This window comes from Panthera tigris, chromosome D3 (genome assembly GCF_018350195.1).
Source record: "Panthera tigris isolate Pti1 chromosome D3, P.tigris_Pti1_mat1.1, whole genome shotgun sequence".
Taxonomy (NCBI): Eukaryota; Metazoa; Chordata; class Mammalia; order Carnivora; family Felidae; genus Panthera; species Panthera tigris.
The window spans coordinates 7,072,207-7,091,052 of record NC_056671.1 but is presented as its reverse complement, the minus strand read 5'-3'; the positions used below and the strand labels follow the sequence as shown (position 1 = coordinate 7,091,052).

Here is an 18,846-nt window from a genome sequence, read left to right as displayed (position 1 = left end):
GGCATATTGCAGTCTTAGGATGTTACATGATCTCTGAGTTCAATTTCTTCATCTGTAAGAGGAAAGTAGTATCTAAAGAGTTTTCGGGGCGCCTGAGTGGCTCAGTCGGTTAGGCATCCGACTTCGGCTCAGGTCATGATCTCACGATTTATGAGTTCAGGCCCTGCGTCGGGCTCTGTGCTGAGGGCACAGAGCCTGGAGCCTGCTTCAGACTCTGCCTCCTTCTCTCTCTGCCCCTCCCCACTTGTGCTCCGTCTCTCTGTCTCTCAAAAATAAATAAATGTAAAGAGTTTTACGGGTGCCTGCGTGGCTCAATTGATTAAGTGTCCAACTCTTGATTTCAGCTCAGGTCATGATCTCACGGTTCATGGGATCCAACCCTGTCTCAGGTTCTGTGACAGTGTGGAAACGGCTTGGGATTCTGTCTCTCTCTACCCCCTCTCCCGCTCACATGCACACGCTGGCTCTCTCTCAAAATAAATAAGCTTTAAAAAAGTAATAAAATAAGGGATACCTGGGTGGCTCAGTCGGTTAGGCGTCCACTTTTGGCTCAGGTCATGGTCTTGCAGTTCGTGAGTCCAAGCCCCACATTGGGCTCTGCACTGACCTTGCGGAGCCTACTTGGGATTCTTTTTCTCTGCCCTTCCCCCCACCCAAAATAAATAGACTTCAAAAAAATAAAAATAAAGATTAAATGAAATAATGTATTTATTCATGCTCCTCTTTTCTTTGAGTTTCCACCACTCCAGCACCTAGTCACAGGCACTGTTCTTCACGAGGGGACAAAGCACGACAGCACAGCCCATGCCATTACAGAGCCCAGAGTAGAGACGTGGGGTCAGTCAAAAGACACACCAGGTGATTTCAGGTGATGGAAGTGCGGTGGAGGAGACGGTGGCTTTAGGCAGAGCAGTCAGGAAAGGCCTCCTGGAGGAAGTAACATCTGGCCTGAGGCCTGATCAACAGAAAGAGTGAACCATGCACAGATCAAAGAACAGAATTGTCTGGACGGCCTAAGGAGGAGGAACATCCCTTTACCCTACACAGGAGACTGTGGAGTTTTGATTTATGAAGGGTTTGTGTTGTTGTTGTTGTTGTTGTTTTTAGAAGACGGTAGACGCTCTCAGATCAAACAGATAATCATCTGCCAAAGACAGGCCAGCCCAGTTTTTTAGGATCTATTCCAGCTTTGTACATGAACAATTCTTCCTGACAGAGTGCTGAAAGCATGAGTTTCTGAAAAACAATCCTCATAAAAGTGCTCCAACTGGTAATTATTTCCTTTTAAGCATATTAAATTTTAATGTTTATAGGCTGCTTGACTCTAAAAAAAAAAAAAAAAAAACAAACAAACAAAAAAAAACAACTAGTGTGTGCTGAATACTGTTGAGGTAACCAAGTGAATTTCTCCTGATCTCCTGCACCCAAGGACTTTATATGCTAAAGGGTGTGCATAAAAAATGCTAAAAGTGAAAAAGACAATTCTAAAACAGGGGTGAGAGGGCACCTGGGTGGTTCAGTCAGTTAAACGTTTGACTTCAGCTCAGGCCATGATCTCATCGTTCATGAGTTTGAGCCCCGAGTCGGGCTCTGTGCTGACAGCTCAGAGCCTGGAGGCTGCTTCGGATTCTGTGTCTCCCTCTCAATCTGCCCCTCCCCCACTCATGCTCTGTCTCGGTCTCAAAAATAAATAAACATTAAAAGAATTTTTTTTTTTAATTTGTCTAAAACAAGGGTGAGTATAACTGTGGAAGGGCTCAAGGAAGGGGCAGCATTTGAAGGGGTCCTAAAGAGAGAAAGGATTTTGAGGGGAAGGAGAATAAGAGATGCCAAAGCAAAGCTTGCCTCTCATCTAAGATGTTTTATGGCTTCTCTGATAAAAACACAGGAAAACATGGGTTTATCCTCATTACACAAAAGGTAAATAATTTGGGACCTTTATTCAGTCAACAAATATTTAATGAGCTCCTGTTATGAGCTAGACAATGTTCCACGTATGTGGGTGGATTTGGGTAGTGGGGAAAAAAAAACAACCACAAAGATCCCTGCCCTCATGAAAGATCAATGAGGTTTTATGGAAAAACTTAAAGAAACAAGGTTGGACTAATATTTTACGGTGGACATCTGTCTGGGATGGCTGATAACCTATTCAATAGTGTATAAATCACATTAAAAGCCCATAAAAGCAAGCATCAGATACCCTCTCCTGTCTCTCTTAAAGACCTTAGGTGGCCATTATGGGATATAAATTGAAATGGTGGAGGAGGAGATGGAAAACAGAGGAGGAAGAGGCTGAAGATGGTCAAGGGCATGGGTTCATCTATGAAATGGGGATGATTTCCCGCATAAGCCAGATTTGGGCCACTGTACCGCCTGCTCCCTTGAAACCAATGGCCAACTTCAGATCGGTTAGTGTCATCAAATCTCTTAAACCAGACTTGTCTTTGTTTTCTCCACATGTCCCTAAGCCCCAAGGAGAAAGGTCCAGATGAGTTCAAAATGACACAGGGAGAAAAACAAAGTACTGTATCTTAACACCGTAAGGATTAAATACTAAAGTCACTTGACAACTGTTTTGGCACCGTGCACTAAACAAATTAAGTTTATTTTCTTTTTAATTTATTTATTCATTTTGAGCAAGAGAGAGAGCAAACGGGAGGGGCAGAGAGAGAGGGAGAGAGAGAATCCCAAGCAGACTCCATGCTGCCAGCACGGAGCCTGATGTGGGGCTCGAACTCACGAACCACAAGATCATGACCTGAGCCAAAACCAACAGTCACTTAACCAACTGAGCCACCCAGGTACCCCTAAATAAACTAAGTAAAAAAAAAAAACAAAAAACAAAAAAAAAGACAACCTACAAGAAAAGTAAACTCTTTATTAAGATTTTTAGATATATAGGCACTTGGGTGGTTCAGTTAAGCATCCGACTTTGGCTCAGGTCATGATCTCACGGTTTATGAGTTTGAGCCCCTCGTCGGGTTATGCCTGGAGCCTGTTTCAGATTCTGTGTCTCCCTCTTTCTCTGCTCCTTCCCAACTCACACTCTGTCTCTCTCTCAAAAATAAACATTAAAAAAAATTTTTTTTAAGATTTTTAGATATAAAATTCCAGGTCTTTTAATTAAACCTTTTTCAAATATTTTCAAGAATATGAAGTTTTATAAGGCTGTCTTTTTGAAGTTTTCAAATAGGATTCTAATTGATTTCTACTAAGGGAAAACAGAAAGGCTTACCAGCAGCAGGTGTCTTCAAGGCTGTGCTTCCAGGTTTAAGGATCTTGGTAGGGGCCTTAAGCCCACTTGGTTTTAGCATACTCATTGTCCTTAGGATGTCAAAGCTATTTTTCCTTTGCCTGTTGCCACTATCTTGCCCCAACCATTGATATAACTATGGGTGTTTCTATGGTGAAGTCAGTCTCTGGGTTAAACCTGCAAAAAGAAAAATATAAACAGAATTTAGAATCTATAGGAGGAAGAAAGTAGAAATAACATCTATCATTTTTTTTTAATGTTTATTTATTTTTGAGAGAGACAGAAACAGAATGCAAGCGGGTTAGGGGCAGAGAGAGGGAGACACAGAATCCGAAGCAGGCTCCAGGCTCCGAGCTGTCAGCACAGAACCAGATGCAGGGCTCAAACTCACTAACTGTGAGATCATGACCTGAGCCGAAGTCAGACGCTCAACCGACTGAGCCACCCAGGCACCCCAAAATAACATCTATTATTAAAGCAGTTTCGCAAGCTAAACTTTTCTTTATACATGATGATACACTATCTCCACACGTAACCTAGAAAACTCTAGATAAAGACATGAAGATGCGGCTGAAATGGGTTTAGAAGCAGTTTACCACCCTACAAACAAGTAGTCGAGCCTAGCAATACATTCATTTTTCTTTACCTAACATTACCAGCTCAGTACAGTGCCTAAAATCCACACATCCACATAACAGGATTCAGAAAAATGTGAAAAAGGAAAAGAAGGGGGCTTTCAAATTTTTATTGCATTCATTTGTATATTGCTTAAGTTTTATGACCACAAGCTGGTATTAACGTACCTTTTTAAGTTCACAGAATTATGCAATGCTCAATACAAAACCATATACATGTCAAACTAGAGGGAGGTTCAAACTCTGTAAGAAAAAGCTGTATCTGGGAAGTGAAAGAAAATTGTTTTTGTCCTATCTACAGAGAAACACAATACACTTTTTATTTACTCAAGACCAGGTATGAAACTGCAACTTTGGGCCCAGGCAAAATAGGATCTTATCTTATTCTAAGAGAGGAGAAAAACTTAGGAATTTAGGAATATGAGAAAAGATTTCTAGACATAACACCTAAAAACAGAATATGAGAAAAATGTTACTGACTCTCTTGTCAAATGATTTTGCACTTTTCTCTGCTAGCAGAGCTGGGATGAGGAAGCACACAGATGGATGTCACTCTGCCATTCTTTTTGTTTTGTTTTAATGTTTACTTATTTCGGAGACAGACAGCAACTGGGGGAGGGGCGGAGAGAGAGGGAGACACAGAATCTGAGGCAGGCTCCGGGCTCTGAGCTGTCAGCACAGTGCCTGATATGGGGCTCAAACTCGTGAACTCTGAGATCATAACCTGAGAAGAAGTAGGCCACTCAACTGACTAAGCTACCCAGGCGCCCCTGCCAGTCTGTCTCTCTTACAAGCAATGACGAGCAGCAGCAAAAAATCTGGCCGGGGATGTCAGAAGAGCCTGCTATGGCCCCTAGAGTGGACTGAACAGTGCCCACCCCTCCCCCACCCAGATATATCCATCTAGAACCTGTGAATGTGACCTTATTTGGAACAAGAGTCTTTGCAGATGTAACTCAGTTAAGGATCTTGAGATCATCCTGGGGATTACCTGGCTGGGCCCTAAACCCATTGACAAGTGTCCTTATTAGAGCAAGAGAGCACACCAAGAAGGCTACAAGAAGATGGAGGCAGAGATTGCACTGATGTGTCCAAAGCCAAGGAGAGCCGACAGCCACCAAAATCTCAGGGACGGGCACTGAAAGGAATGCTCCCTCAGAGCCTCCAGAAGGACCCAACACTATTGGCACATTCATTTCTGACTTCTGGCCTCCAGAACTGTGAGAGAACACATTTCTGTTGTTTTAAGCCACCCAGTTTGTGGTAATTTGTTACGGCAGCCCTAGGAAACGAATACAGCCATGTCAGCTTTCCTGTTCAAAGACAATCAGACTGGACAGAAATCAAACCAAGACAGTTGCCTCATCAGGCTCCATCTGCAGATTCCCCATGAATCTTGAAAGGGTCCAAAATGGTACAAGGTGTTTTTAATAATGTGAAAGGTAAATTGTGTGGCTTGAAGATTCTGATTAACAAAGAACCACTGTTTACTGGAAGACAGTCATTGCCAATCTTGACTATTAATACAAAATTCCAGGACTCCTTTCTATAACCACCATCATCATCATCCCTGCCATCATGGTGGCAATGGGTGTGGGAGTCCATGTCAGGGTGGGGAGCTGATTCAGAGTCGGGTTTGAAGCCACCTGCTTTACTGTCAGACCCTCACCATACACAGCCTGTAAGTTTCAAGCAGATTTACTTGTTCTTGCTACTGCCTTAGGTGGAAGGGAATGGCTGAGTCCCCTCTAAGCTGAAAAAGACTACTGACATGTGCAGAGAATCTGAAGAGGGTGGGGACAGGCTAAGGTCAGAAACTGCCTGGTCCAACATTGTAAGGTGAAAGGGTCAGGTAGGTAAGAACAGAACAGACAGAGTACAATGGTCCTGGGGAAGTTATTACGATGGTAAGAAGAGAGCATGACGTGCTCCTTAAAATACTCCACTCAGGCAGAACAGTGAGTTCTTGGGCTCTGGTCAAGCGCTCCTCCCTCAAGAGAGATTGTGAAAAACACCATAATCAGCAACTAGGAAGCCTCGGCCAATTTCAAATTTTGCAGCTCAACACCCTGAGCTCACAAAAATCTGAGCACCTACAAGCCACAGTCAAAAGAACAGAGCATGTGGTTATTAGGAACCTACGTTTAGCTAGCTATAAACCCGAAGTCTAGACTTTGTGGCCTAACTGAATGCCTCTGCCTCTTGGTCCATACGAGTCATTTGAATCCCGAAGCAGGGAACTGTGACCAAGATATAACAAAGGAGAAAAGTCTAGTCTGTCTCGATAAAAGAATTAGTAACACCACCACCAATGCTGGGTTTTTTAATCTCCCAATTCAAGTTTCTTCTTCATGTATTATTAATGAATGGCAGGTCAGGCTTACTTCAAAAAAATCAATTCACTGAGAAACAAAAGATCAAAGTCTTGGTCATGGTACCTACAAATCGTAATGACCAAGAAGCAACATCTCCATATAATGTTTCAAGGTCAGTGAATGTCACCTTAAAACTAATCACTTCCAAAATACATGCAAAAGAGAAAAAAAAAACAAAACATTCTTGACTCTCTAATATGCTGAGGGTAGTTGAATTTCTGATGTTCGTGCTTACTGAATCTCAAGAGTTTTGGACCTAAAATAAGACAAACCACCCTTCTCCTCTGTACAAACCCTCCCAAAATGTACAAACCATAATACACACAGTATTATAATCTAGAAATAGTTTGTATGCATATTATTATCCTACTTGAGGCTTACAATTCTATGGATCAACAATTACTGTCCTTTCGTAACAAATCAAGCAACACCTCAGATTAACAGATGTATTTCCTCACTTGTTAATGACCGGCCACCTGAGGTCATTTGGCTGAGCAGCAGAGATATGAACAGTAAGTAGGCCTGATTCCAGAGTCCCAAGTTCTTTCCACTGAACCTAACATTCAAAGTTAGGAAGGACCTCACACCACAATTAAAAACATTAGGACTCAGTCTTACTGAGATGACGGACACGTGTAGAGGAGCAAGAGTGCCAAAAGCACAAAGATAACACTGAGTTACTTGCATCTCAAAATAACCTGGAAGGTAGGTGACCGGTTATCAATGGTTGTCTATTCATGGACAAATAGAATGAAGGTCTGAGCAGTTAAGTGGCTTTCTCAAGGTCACTCAAAGAAGTGGTGGTGGCACTTTTGAGACCCTGTGCTTTGCCTAATAGATCAGCTCTGAAGGCAATCTTCCTCCAAGATAGTAATCCATTCATTCAACAAACATTTCCTGAGAAACTACTATGAAAAAGGCACTCTTCCATTTTCTCATGGGCCCATGCAAAAAGCAGGGAGACCTCTGGGAGGCTCAGAATGAAAGCTGAACACAAAAAATATTTGTCTTTGAGCAAGAAATGGGAGCTTACTGGGGAAATATAGCAGGAACGCCAAGCAGCAGAGTGAACATGAGATTTGCGGTCACAAACTTAAAGCAAAACCAGCCTCCCTTTTCCTCTACTAACCTTTTCTTCCACTAACAAGCTTCTGCTCAGGCACAGGTACCAGGAAGGTGGGGAGCTAAGTTCACTCATAATCAAAATTTTGCCAGTTAAATTAAAATGGAAGGGAAAAACAAGGAGCGATTAAAAAGGGACAGGGAGGGATGCCTGGCTGGTTCAGTCAGCAGAGGATGCAACTCTTGATCTCAGGGTTGTGAGTTCAAGCCATATGTTGGGTGTAGAGATTAGTTTTAAAAAATAAAATCTTTAGGGGCACGTGGGTGGCTCAGTCAGTTAAGCTTCTGACTTCAGCTCAGGTCATGATCTCATGGTTCACGGGTTCGAGCCGCGTGTCGGGCTCTGTGCTGACAGCTCGGAGCCTGGAGCCTGCTTCACATTCTGTGTCTCCCCTCTCTCTATGCCCGTCCCCCGCTCGTCCTCTGTCTCTGTCAAAAACGAATAAACGTTTAAAAAGAATGAAAATATTCTTTAATTTAAAATAAATAAATCTTTTAAAAAAATGAGACAGGGAATCTGAGATGCGTGAAGGAAAGTGAAGATAGGGTAGTTCTGACAGTGAAAAGTAGTGAGGGATGAGACACCTCAACAGGATGGAGGGTGGTAATCACGAGGGTACCAGGTGCTTCAACGGCATCCTGTTAAACTACAGATTCTGACTCAGCAGGTCTGGGATGGGGCCTCGGGTTCTGCTAACACTCCCAAGGGATACTAATGCTCCCTCCCCTTTGAGTCGAGAGATAAGAGGTGATGGTGAGAGTGAGAAGCTTCAAGGTTTTGACCAGGGAGATGGAACACAGTGGCCTGAGTGTGGAAGCGATTTTACAAAGGACCAGGGAGTCCACAGATAAAGGGAGTGGAGAAGTTAAAAGGAATCAGAGAGAGAGAGAGAGAGAGAGAGAGACTGAGGTCAGGGCATGTCAGCTGCAGGGGTACACCAGGTGGTAGAAGAGCTGGGGCTTCTGAAGGCCTGAGAAGCAGTTTAGGCCAACAATCACACCAGCCTGGCCCTGAGTTACCTCCCTGAGGGCTACAGGGGAGGTGGGAGGCAGTCTTCAGAGGCAGGTGTCAGATAAGGCAAGGAGGGAAGGAGGCTGTTCACAGAAGAGGATGGGGACATAGAAGACTGATCATTACAACCTGCATTACAGAAGGTGAGTTTGAGTTTGGGAAGAAAAGAAGGAGTGAAGAATTGGGCTAAATGAGGTGAACCCAGAAGCACAGGAAGGGATAGTATGAAATCATCCATCCTCCACTGTAATGAAGAGGTAGTATGCTCTTGTGCACTCTCTCTCTCAAAATAAACAAACTAAAATTTTAAAAAATTTAAAAGAAATCCAACCCTTAAATACATGCCTTTTTAATACTCTGCAGCAACATGGCAAGTAGACAGGAAGCACCTCAGCTGTGCCCCACTGCGTCTCAGAGAAGAACTTGTACAACAGAGAAACGCGCTCAATTAGCCACTTCTTTAGGGAACATCTATTGTCCCTGAAAAAAATGACTGGTAAACTATGGCTACTGAGGCTTGGGTAATCTGGCAGACATTCTCTTGAAAATGAACTATGTGACCCTGTCCCTTCAAGGAAGGGTTATCTTTGTTAACAAAGATAAATTTTACAGACTTCAAGCTGTATAAGAAGCTTGAAGTCATACTTCAAGACAGTATGGTACTGGCACAAAAACAGACAATCAACGGAACAGATCAATGGAACAGAATAGAGAACCCAAAAGTGGACCTACAAGTGTATGGCCAACTAATCTTTGACAAAGCAGGAAATCTTGCCATTTGCAACTACGTGGATGGAACTAGAGGATATTACACTAAACGAAATTAGAGAGACAAATATCGTGACTTCACTCATATGAGTACTTTGAGATAAAAAACAAATGAACATAAGGGAAGGGAAGCAAAAATAATATAAAAACAGGGAGGGGGACAAAACATAAGAGACTCTTAAATATGGAGAACAAACAGGATTACTGGAGGGGTTGTGGAGGGGGGGATCGGCTAAATGGGTAGGGGCATTAAGGAATCTACTTCTGAAATCATTGTTGGACAGTATGCTAACTAACTTGGATGTAAAATTACAAAAATAAATTAAATTAAATATAAGCACAGATTTTAAAAAAACAAAGATAAATTCTAGGTATTCAAGAGAAACTTCAAATTTTGGAAAACCTATCCTCCACTGTGAGCTTGACAGTTTCCCAATACTGAAGAATTCTCTGATGAAATCAACAGGATTAACAAATGTAATTTTTTGATATTATAATGAAATGTGCCAGAATATGGAAATGTGCCCTAACTCAGTGAATCAATCTTTTTCAACGGACAATGCATAATGTTACAAAATCACTCATGGGTAAAATATTCATTCAAAGCACAAATTAAACCAATGGATTGTTATGTAACAATAGAAGTTCATTCATACGGTTTCAGATTCCACTTTTAATAAACTACAACCTATCAAATTTCGGTAGAAGAAAATCCATAACTATCTGAAAATGCTCTTAAAAATACTCCTTTCCCTTCCTCTTCATCCGTTGAGGCCAATTTCCTTCATGTGCATCAACCGAAACGATTCACTACAGATCGAATGAGGAAGCAGCTGTCTCCTATTAAGCCGTCTTCTATTAAAGACAGATTTGCAAAAATGTAAAAACAATGCCATCTTCGTTCAAGTTTTTATTTTAGAGAAAGTTACTCATTAAAAATTTATGTAACGTGTAATGGATTTCTAATTTCTGATGAAGTAATATTTCCAGCTTTAATTTCTAAATGGTATAAACATCAATAGATAAAACCTAAATAAAGAAAAGCTCTCTGGACACCTCAATAATTTTTAAGAATGTAAAAGGGTCTCAAGGAAAAAAGTGTTGAGAACTGCTGTTCTATCCATTTGTGCTTTGTATTTAGAGTTGCAAAGGTTGAAAACCCCCATTCCCTAAGGGCTTCCAGAAGCATGTGCTTCTGGCTCAGATAGTCACAGATGCAGACGCCAAGTTAGCAAGTACAGTATTTACTACTGTATTACCACTGGCAGAGCGCTGTGCTGGCGGGTGAGTGACATAACTGAACTTAAAATTTGTGGGAAGACTTTACGTACATAATGCAAAAAGAACACAATTATCCATTAATATTGGGGTATTTATATATGTAAACCAGGCATTTCTCTAAGTTGGTTTATCAGATGGAATGGTACTCCAGATTAGTTCTCAAAATGTGCAGCAGCAGCAGCATCACCTAGAAACTTATCAGGGCCCTCCCCCACCCCAGACTTACTGAAACAAACTCTGGGTGGGGGACCAGCTACTTGTATTTTTAGCCCTTCTGGTGATTCCGATGCTTACATTCAAGAACCACTCACTGCTGAACAATCGATAAAAGTCACCTGAGGTTCATTTTCAATTACATGCACATGAACCATCCACGTGTCCGATTCCCCAAATCCACTACAGAAGCCTCAGCGTTTCACTCCTCTGTGCTTTCGTTTCAGGTGGTTCACTCAGCCTTGAATGCCCTTTCCAAGTCTAGTTACCTCCATCTGCTGAAACCTTACACAAGGGCAGATTCAGGCACTCATCTGCCCCACAAACCCTTCTCCAATGCTCACCGATGAAAATGTGTAACTTCCTGTAGTACTGAATCTGTACCTCTTCCTAGCACCTGGCACACTAAGTTGTGTGTGTCGTCTACGCGCTCCACCAGACTGTCTTTTAGTCATTGTTATATTCCCCACAGTACTTTATAAACAATGCTCACTAAAGAAAATGAGTGAGGGGGGTGCCTGGGTGGCTCAGTCGGTTGAGCATCCAACTTTGGCTCGGGTCATGATCTCGCAGTCCGTGAGCTCGAGCCCCGCATCAGGCTCTGTGCTGACAGCTCAGAGCCTGGAGCCTGCTTCAGATTCGGTGTCTCCTCTCTCTGCCCCTCCCCCACTTGTGCTCTGTCTCCCTCTGCCTCTGAAAAATAAATAAATGTAAAAAAAAAAAAAAAGAAAATGAATGAGGGGCGCCTGGGTGGCTCAGTCGGTTGAGCGCCTGACTTTGGCTCAGGTCGTGATCTCACAGCTCTGTGGGTTCGAGCCCCACATCGGGCTCTGTGCTGACGGCTCAGAGCCTGAAGCCTGCTTCGGATTCTGTGTCTCCCTCTCTCTGCCCCTGACCCACTTGCATTCTGTCTCTGTCTCTCTCAAAAATAAATAAACATTAAAAAAATTTTTTTAAAAGAAAAAAAAAAGAAAATGAATGAGGAAAATAGTCTTAATTGTTTCAATAATTCTACACACACGCCAGTCAGAGTGTATCAGTATTTTAAAAGATTATACTTGGTGCTTGGCTACAGGTGACAGAAAAATACATAGCAGAGACCTAAACTCAAGGAGTTTATAATGTAGTTGGGAAGAAAAGACCCACATATATGAAAAATAACTAAGATTACAATGTAACTTACAAGAAATACCAAGCCATGCAATGATCCTGGAAGTGTTTTTAGAAGATGGAAGGATGGAGTGGATTAAGGCAGAAAGAAAACGCTTCATGGCAAGGAAGGATTTCAGCAAGGGCTCAAAGGAAAGTAACAGCCTTGTACAGGTGTCAGCAGTCAGGATATTAAGAAGTCCCAGAGAAAAGACTTCAGAGGAGGAGAGGAAGGAGGAGGAAAGGTATAAAGCATGTGAGTAAAACACTGAGCAGCTTGGTTCGGCTAACATCAGAAGATTCTTGCAACAAATCAAGTTAGACAAGAGCTTTAGAATTCAATCAAAAAAATTTACTACGATCAGCTTTTACTTCAAGATTCTAGTGGTAGGAAATGAAAGATGTCTGGAGTTTCCTCTTAAACCCTAAATTTATTTCAGTTGTTCATTTCAGTGATCTTCACCTGGCTACCATTGTCAAGCAAAGATTTAAACCAAGGGTTGGCAGGCTTTTTCTAGTGGCGTGCCAAGTCTTCACTCACTCAAACCGTGGGTACAAGTAACAGATGGGGGCTGCCGGGGGCAGGTCTTAAATTTCAGGAAGAGGAGCCATGAGCATCTGAAGTCAGTGATCAAAATGGAAATACAGAGGAAGGTTCTCATCTCAAATCCTTCACATACATAACACCTTAGCAAGGATAAATTTGCAGGGGCTATAAAAATTAGATACCGCTGAACATACATGACAACTCTGGCCTCTCCACTACTCTGCACGTATGGTAGGGCAGACCAGAAATCCCACGATCTACTTTGCCTTGATAATGTGAACATGAATAAAGGAAAACCTCACTAACAAGGAGTCAGGAGGCCAGGAGGGGGAGTTCTCAAGCAGTATCAGTCACGAATTGTCAATGACCAATCCCAACACAATTGTCAACAGGAAAGAATCCTCAATAACAGGCCCCAACAGCGTAAGATGTATACAGCATCTCCTCCAAGAAATTGACTACCTCACTCAGCCAACGAGGAACAGTCATGACCCTGAACTCTTGCCTTTCTCCAATGGACTCTTCTCAAAAACTTACCCTTCCCAACTTCCACCTTCTCCATAGAATAACGTGCTTACTTTGTTGGACTGGCCTATGGTTTTTGCTACCGCCTGCTTATCTTGAATTGCAATTCTCTGCTATTCCAGAATCAACTCATTTTTGCTGGTAAAATAACCGTTTTAAGATTTTTAGAGTGTCTTACCATCAACTGTTCATGTTGGTCTGTAAGGCACACTGAAAGCTAAATGTTCTAGATCTGCACTACCGAGGATGGTAGTCACTAGCCACATGTGCTGTTTAAATTCTTACAAAATGAAATAAAAATTCAGCTCCTCAGTCGCATCAGCCACATTTCAAGTGCTCAATAACCACAGCGCAACATATACAACAATTTCTACCATGCCAGAAAGTTCTATTGAACAGCACTGTTCTAGAACCTCCTCCATCCAGGAAGGATCTCCATGTCAAATGTAATCACTTGAGTAAATTTTGAGGTTATCTCAATAATACTGCCTTGGTCAAAAGTATCCTTGACTCCTCTTTTAGAATTAACTTCAGAGACAGTTTGTCAAGTTGTACTTTATTGGTGACCCAAAGTGGTAATGACCACTCAATCTCTCAAAGCTCTTCATTGGACTTGACTCTAAAACACTACTGGCTGTTTCCAAAATTTGAATTAAAAAAAAAAAAAAAAACTTTAAAATATGATGTGCAAAAAAAATAATAAAATAAGATGTGCAACTACTTAACATAGCAAAAATGTATCCAAGGCACACAGACAATTCCAAGAGTTCCCAGAATTATTAATGGCTCTATCACTGTAATAAATGAACAACACTTCCCTAGATGACAAAACCTAAGTTCTGGTGTACTTTTTTCATTTATTTATTTATTTATTTAAGTAATCTCTACACTCAACATGGGGCTCAAACTCATGACCCTGAGATCAAGAGCCACACTCTCAACCGACTGAACCAGACAGGAGCCCCTTTTTCCTTTTTTTAAAATATTTATTTACTTACAGAGAGAGAGGGAGAGGGAGAACCCCAGGCAGGCTCCACACTGTCGGTATAGGGCCCAACACAGGGCTCAATCCCACAAACCGTGAGATCATGACCTGAGCCAAAAACAAGAGTTGGATGCTCACCCAGAAATGGACCCACAAACATACGGCCAACTAATCTTTGACAAAGCAGGAAAGAATATCCAATGGAATAAAGACAGTCTCTTCAGCAAATGGTGTTGGGAAAACTGGACAGCGACATGCAGAAAAAGGAACCTGGACCACTTTCTTACACCTTACACAAAAATAAACTCAAAATGGATGAAAGACCTAAACATAAGACAGGAAGCCATCAAAATCCTCAAGGAGAAAGCAGGCAAAAAGCTGTTTGACCTCAGCCGCAGCAACTTCTTACTCAACATGTCTCCAGAGGCAAGGGAAACAAAAGCAAAACTGAACTATGGGACCTCATCACAATAAAAAGCTTCTTCACAGGAAAGAAACAATCAGCAAAACTAAAAGGCAACCGGCGGAATGGGAGAAGATATTTGCAAATGACTAATAAAGGATCAGTAACCAAACTCTATACAGAACTTCTCAAACTCAACACCCAAAAAACAAATAATCAATCCAGTGAAGAAATGGGCAAAAGTCATGAATAGACATTCCTCCAAGAAAGACATCCAGATGGCCAACTGACACATGAAAAAATGCTCAACATCCATCATCAGAGAAACATGCACCGAAACCACAATGCGATACCACCTCACACCTGTCAGAATGGCTCACATTAACAACTCAGGCAACAACAGATGTTGGTGAGGATGAAGAGAAAGAGGAACTCTCTTGCACTGCTGGTAGGAAGGCAAACTGGTGCGGCCACTCTGGAAAACAGTGTGGAGGTTCCTCAAAAAACTAAAAATAGAACTGCCCTATGACCCAGCAATTGCACTACTAGGTATTTACCCAAGGGATACAAGTATGCTGTTTCGAAGGGGCGCATGCACCTCAATGTTTATAGCAGCGCTATCAACAATAGTCCAAGTATGGGAACAGCCCAAATGTCCATCGATGGATGAATGGATAAAGATATATACACAACACATAATATATATAATGGAGTATTACTAGGCAATCAAAAAGAATGAAATCTTGCCATTTGCAACTATGTGGATGGAACTGGAGGGTATTATGCTAAGTGAAATTAGTCAGAGAAAGACAAATATCAAATGACTTCACTCATATGAGGACTTTAAGGTAAAAAAACAAATGAACATAAGGGAAGGGAAGCAATAATAATATAAAAACAGGGAGGGGGACAAAACATAAGACACTCTTAAATATAGAGAACAAACAGAGGGTTACTGGGGGGGTTATGGGGGGGGTGGGCTAAATGGGTAAGGGGCATTAAGGAATCTACTTCTAAAAACATTGTTGCACTATATGCTAACTTGGATATAAATTTAAAACTAAATTAGTTTTTTAAAAAAAAGTAGGGATGGGAGACCTAAAACTGATCCAAATCACCTGAATTTATAAAAAAAAAAGAGTTGGATGTTCAACTGAGGCACCCAGGTGCCCCATTTTTAAAGCCAGTCACATTACTTATAATCTCAATTTCCAAACCATAATACTGCAACAGACTATACACTAACCCCCAGAATCCTATATTTACATCATTGACTAATGCCATAGTTCCAGTATTTTTTCAAGCGAAGAACCATTTGTAAAATACTTATCGCTAAAACTCACTTCTGAACAAAAGATAGCTACTATTTTGCTAGTACATTCTCAAATGGGAGATGCAGGGAGGGATCCAGGACACATAGATGGTTCGGTGGCACCAACTCTTCTGGTTCTCTTCTCATTAAAAGGTTTACATTTCACTTAACTGGAAGCTTTGTTGCTAAACATCAACACGAGAGGAACAGGGCTTTGTTCTTTTCCCTGTGTAACCTACAGGTTTACTTTGAGAGACAAAAAAAAAAAAAAAAGTCAGGCCTCAAGCAACAATTTTGAAGCAGATTAATATCCTAGTTCGTGATGTAACTCTGAGATCTGACCTAAATAACAAATTTTAAAAGGACAAGGTACTTATTTCAGGGAAGCAAATAACCTTAGAAGACTTATCCTCTTTCGTATTTCCCAAAAAGAAGTGTGCTTTGCATGTTGTGAGAATGTCAGCTTTACTCCAAGTTAGTATTCCAGAAAGTAGAAATACTCTCCTCCACCCAACAAAAAAATGTGTTCTACCCTCTGGGAAATCAAGATTTGGTACACATTTGTTGAATGTGTTAGATGTTAGATACTGGAAAAGATCAGCACCTAGGGAAGTTCCAAGTGATTAGGATAATGCCAGTACATAGTAAGCACTGAAACAGCTATTATTTCTAAGAATCCAAGCACCCCACTTTCCTATCAGATAGAATTTCTCTTGCTACACAGTATTTTAACAGGAAATTACATAAATGTCAGTCTTTCATTCTGAACAGATTTCCAGAAATGGTGGTTACAGTTCAAGACAACACCCTTCTCAAAATACAGAACAATAAGCTTACTGTACTTTTTTTTTAAAGAGAGAGCATTTTTTTAATGTTTATTTATTTTTGAGAGAGACAATGCACATGCTACTGGGGGAGGGCCAGAGAGAAAGGGGGACAGAAGATTCCAAGTAGGCTCTGCGCTGCCAGCAATGAGCTGGATTCGGGGCTAGAATTCACAAACCATGAGATCATGACCTGAAGAAATCAGACGCTCAGCTGACTGAGCCACCCAGGTGCCCCTGCAGTTACTCCTTTTTTTTTTTTTAATTTTTTTTTTGTTTAACGTTTATTTACTTTTGGGACAGAGAGAGACAGAGCATGAACGGGGGAGGGTCAGAGAGAGAGGGAGACACAGAATTGGAAGCAGGCTCCAGGCTCCGAGCCATCAGCCCAGAGCCTGACCCGGGGCTCGAACTCGCGGACGGTGAGATCATGACCTGAGCTGAAGTCGGACGCTTAACCGACTGAGCCACCCAGGCGCCCCTGCAGTTACTCCTTTTAATAAGCTATCTCTGCCTCATAAAAACATCCAGATAAAGATAAAAACTGCTTTTAGGAAAAAAACCAATGGGTTAATTACCAAGACCTTGGAAAGAAGAAAAATCAAAATAAAAACATGACTAATCAATTCCAAGGTTGGAAGTGAAGCCAGAGCCATCTAACACTATGCAAAGCACAATGAGCAAGTACTGTTTCAAGTGCCCCAGGAAACTACCAAACTGTCATTGTAAGATGCCTCCGGGATCACTCCCCCTCTGCTATGACTGACCCACTACCATTCAGACCCCACCTGGATAACCCTTCCATGAAAGAGATCTGGCAGAGGGAATAGGAATTCGAAAAAGATTCAGGGTGCCGGGTGGCTCGGTCAGTTAAGCATCTGACTTCAGCTCAGGTCATGAGCTCATGGTTCTTGGGTTTGAGCCCCATGTCAGGGTCTCTGCTCTCAGTGCAGAACCTGCTTTGGATCCTATGTCTCCCTCTCTCTCTCTGCCCCTCCTCCATTCGTTCTCTCTCTGTCAAAAATAAATTTTAAAAAAGTTTTTAAATCAAATATTCAGTTCCATTCTCCCTGCATAAGAATATATCTTGAAAACACAGAAATGTTTGTAATAATGAAAACTAATCTAAAGCAGTTAAATGTCCCTGTAGCTAAAATTCACTTCAAATTTGCAGTTTCAAGTTTCTATAACCTATGTTTACAGGATGGCTCATTTCTAAGAAGCTGTCTCAAAGACGTCCCAGTTAAAGAGAGACATTTGAAAGGGAACATACCTAGAAGACCCATAAAGGGCTCCTAGTCTCAAAGAAAGTCAATGTTTTAAGACTGTAAGTCCTACATGTTTAAGAAAATTGGGACATATGGCTGTTACAGAGGGAAATACATAGGACAACACTTTAAAGAGAAATCTACTTCAAAAAATGCGATGTTGAGTCTAATACTGACATGCTTTGCAAGAGGACAAAGCAGTAACAAAAATTTTTTTGATCGCCTAATAATCTCTCAACATGGCTTACAGAATCAAAGTTAGAAGAGTCCCAATACCTACTTTAAAAAAGATGGAAGGGTTAATTTATCAAGTGCTTGCACCTACTATATAGGAAGAACAGGTTTTTGAAGTTTTTGTTTAAAGGAGGACAGGGGTGCCTGGGTGGCTCAGTCGGTTAAGTGTCTGACTTTGGCTCAGGTCATGATCTCGCAGTCTATGAGTTCAAGTCCCGCATCAGGCTCTGTGCTGACAGCTCAGAGCCTGGAGCCTATTTCAGATTCTGTGTCTCCCTCTCTCTCTGACCCTCCCCCATTCATACTCTTGTCTCTCTCTGTCTCAAAAATAAATAAACGTTAAAAATTAAAAAAAAATAAAGGAGGACAATACTTAAGAAATTCTATGTGTGTATTGGGAATGCAAGCTGGTGCAGCCACTCTAGAAAACAGTATGGAGATTCCTCAAAAAAACAAAAATAGAACTGCCCTATGACCCAGCAATTGCACTACTAGGTATTTATCCAAGGGATACAGGTGTGCTGTTTCGAAGGGACACATGCACCCCAATGTTTATAGCAGCACTATCGACAATAGCCAAAGTATGGAAAGAGCCCAAATGTCCATCGATGGATGAATGGATAAAGAAGATGTGGTGTATATATACAATGGAATACTATTTGGCAATCAAAAAGAATGAAATCTTGCCATTTGCAACTATGTGGATGGAACTGGAGGGTAATATGCTAAGTGAAATTAGTCAGAGAAAGACAAATATCATATGACTTCACTCATATCAGGACTTTAAGATAAAATACAAAGGAACATAAGGGAAGGGAAGCAAAAATAATATAAAAACGGAGGGGGACAAAACATAAGAGACTCATAAATATGGAGAACAGAGGGTTACTGGAGGGAGTATGGGACAGGGGATGGGCTAAATGGGTAAGTGGCATTAAGG

The 18,846-nt window shown here is 41.5% G+C and overlaps 1 protein-coding gene and 1 non-coding gene across 14 annotated transcripts in view; one reads left to right on the top strand and one right to left on the bottom strand.

Annotated features, from left to right (window-relative positions):
* CLIP1 (CAP-Gly domain containing linker protein 1) overlaps nt 1–18,846 on the bottom strand; it is a 124,487-nt gene that overhangs the window by 84,999 nt on the left and 20,642 nt on the right. For 12 of the 13 annotated variants that reach the window (XM_042961893.1, XM_042961897.1, XM_042961901.1 and 9 more), the window contains exon 2: nt 3,236–3,430. In XM_042961893.1, coding sequence (XP_042817827.1) covers nt 3,236–3,320 — 85 coding nt within the window. In that variant the 5' untranslated portion in view covers nt 3,321–3,430. Of the gene's footprint in view, nt 1–3,235; nt 3,431–15,611; nt 15,827–18,846 lie in introns of all 13 variants that reach the window. The other variant, XM_042961895.1, reaches the window with a different exon arrangement.
* TRNAQ-UUG lies at nt 11,404–11,489 on the top strand. Its single transcript has one exon. It is a non-coding gene; the product is annotated as a tRNA-Gln (tRNA).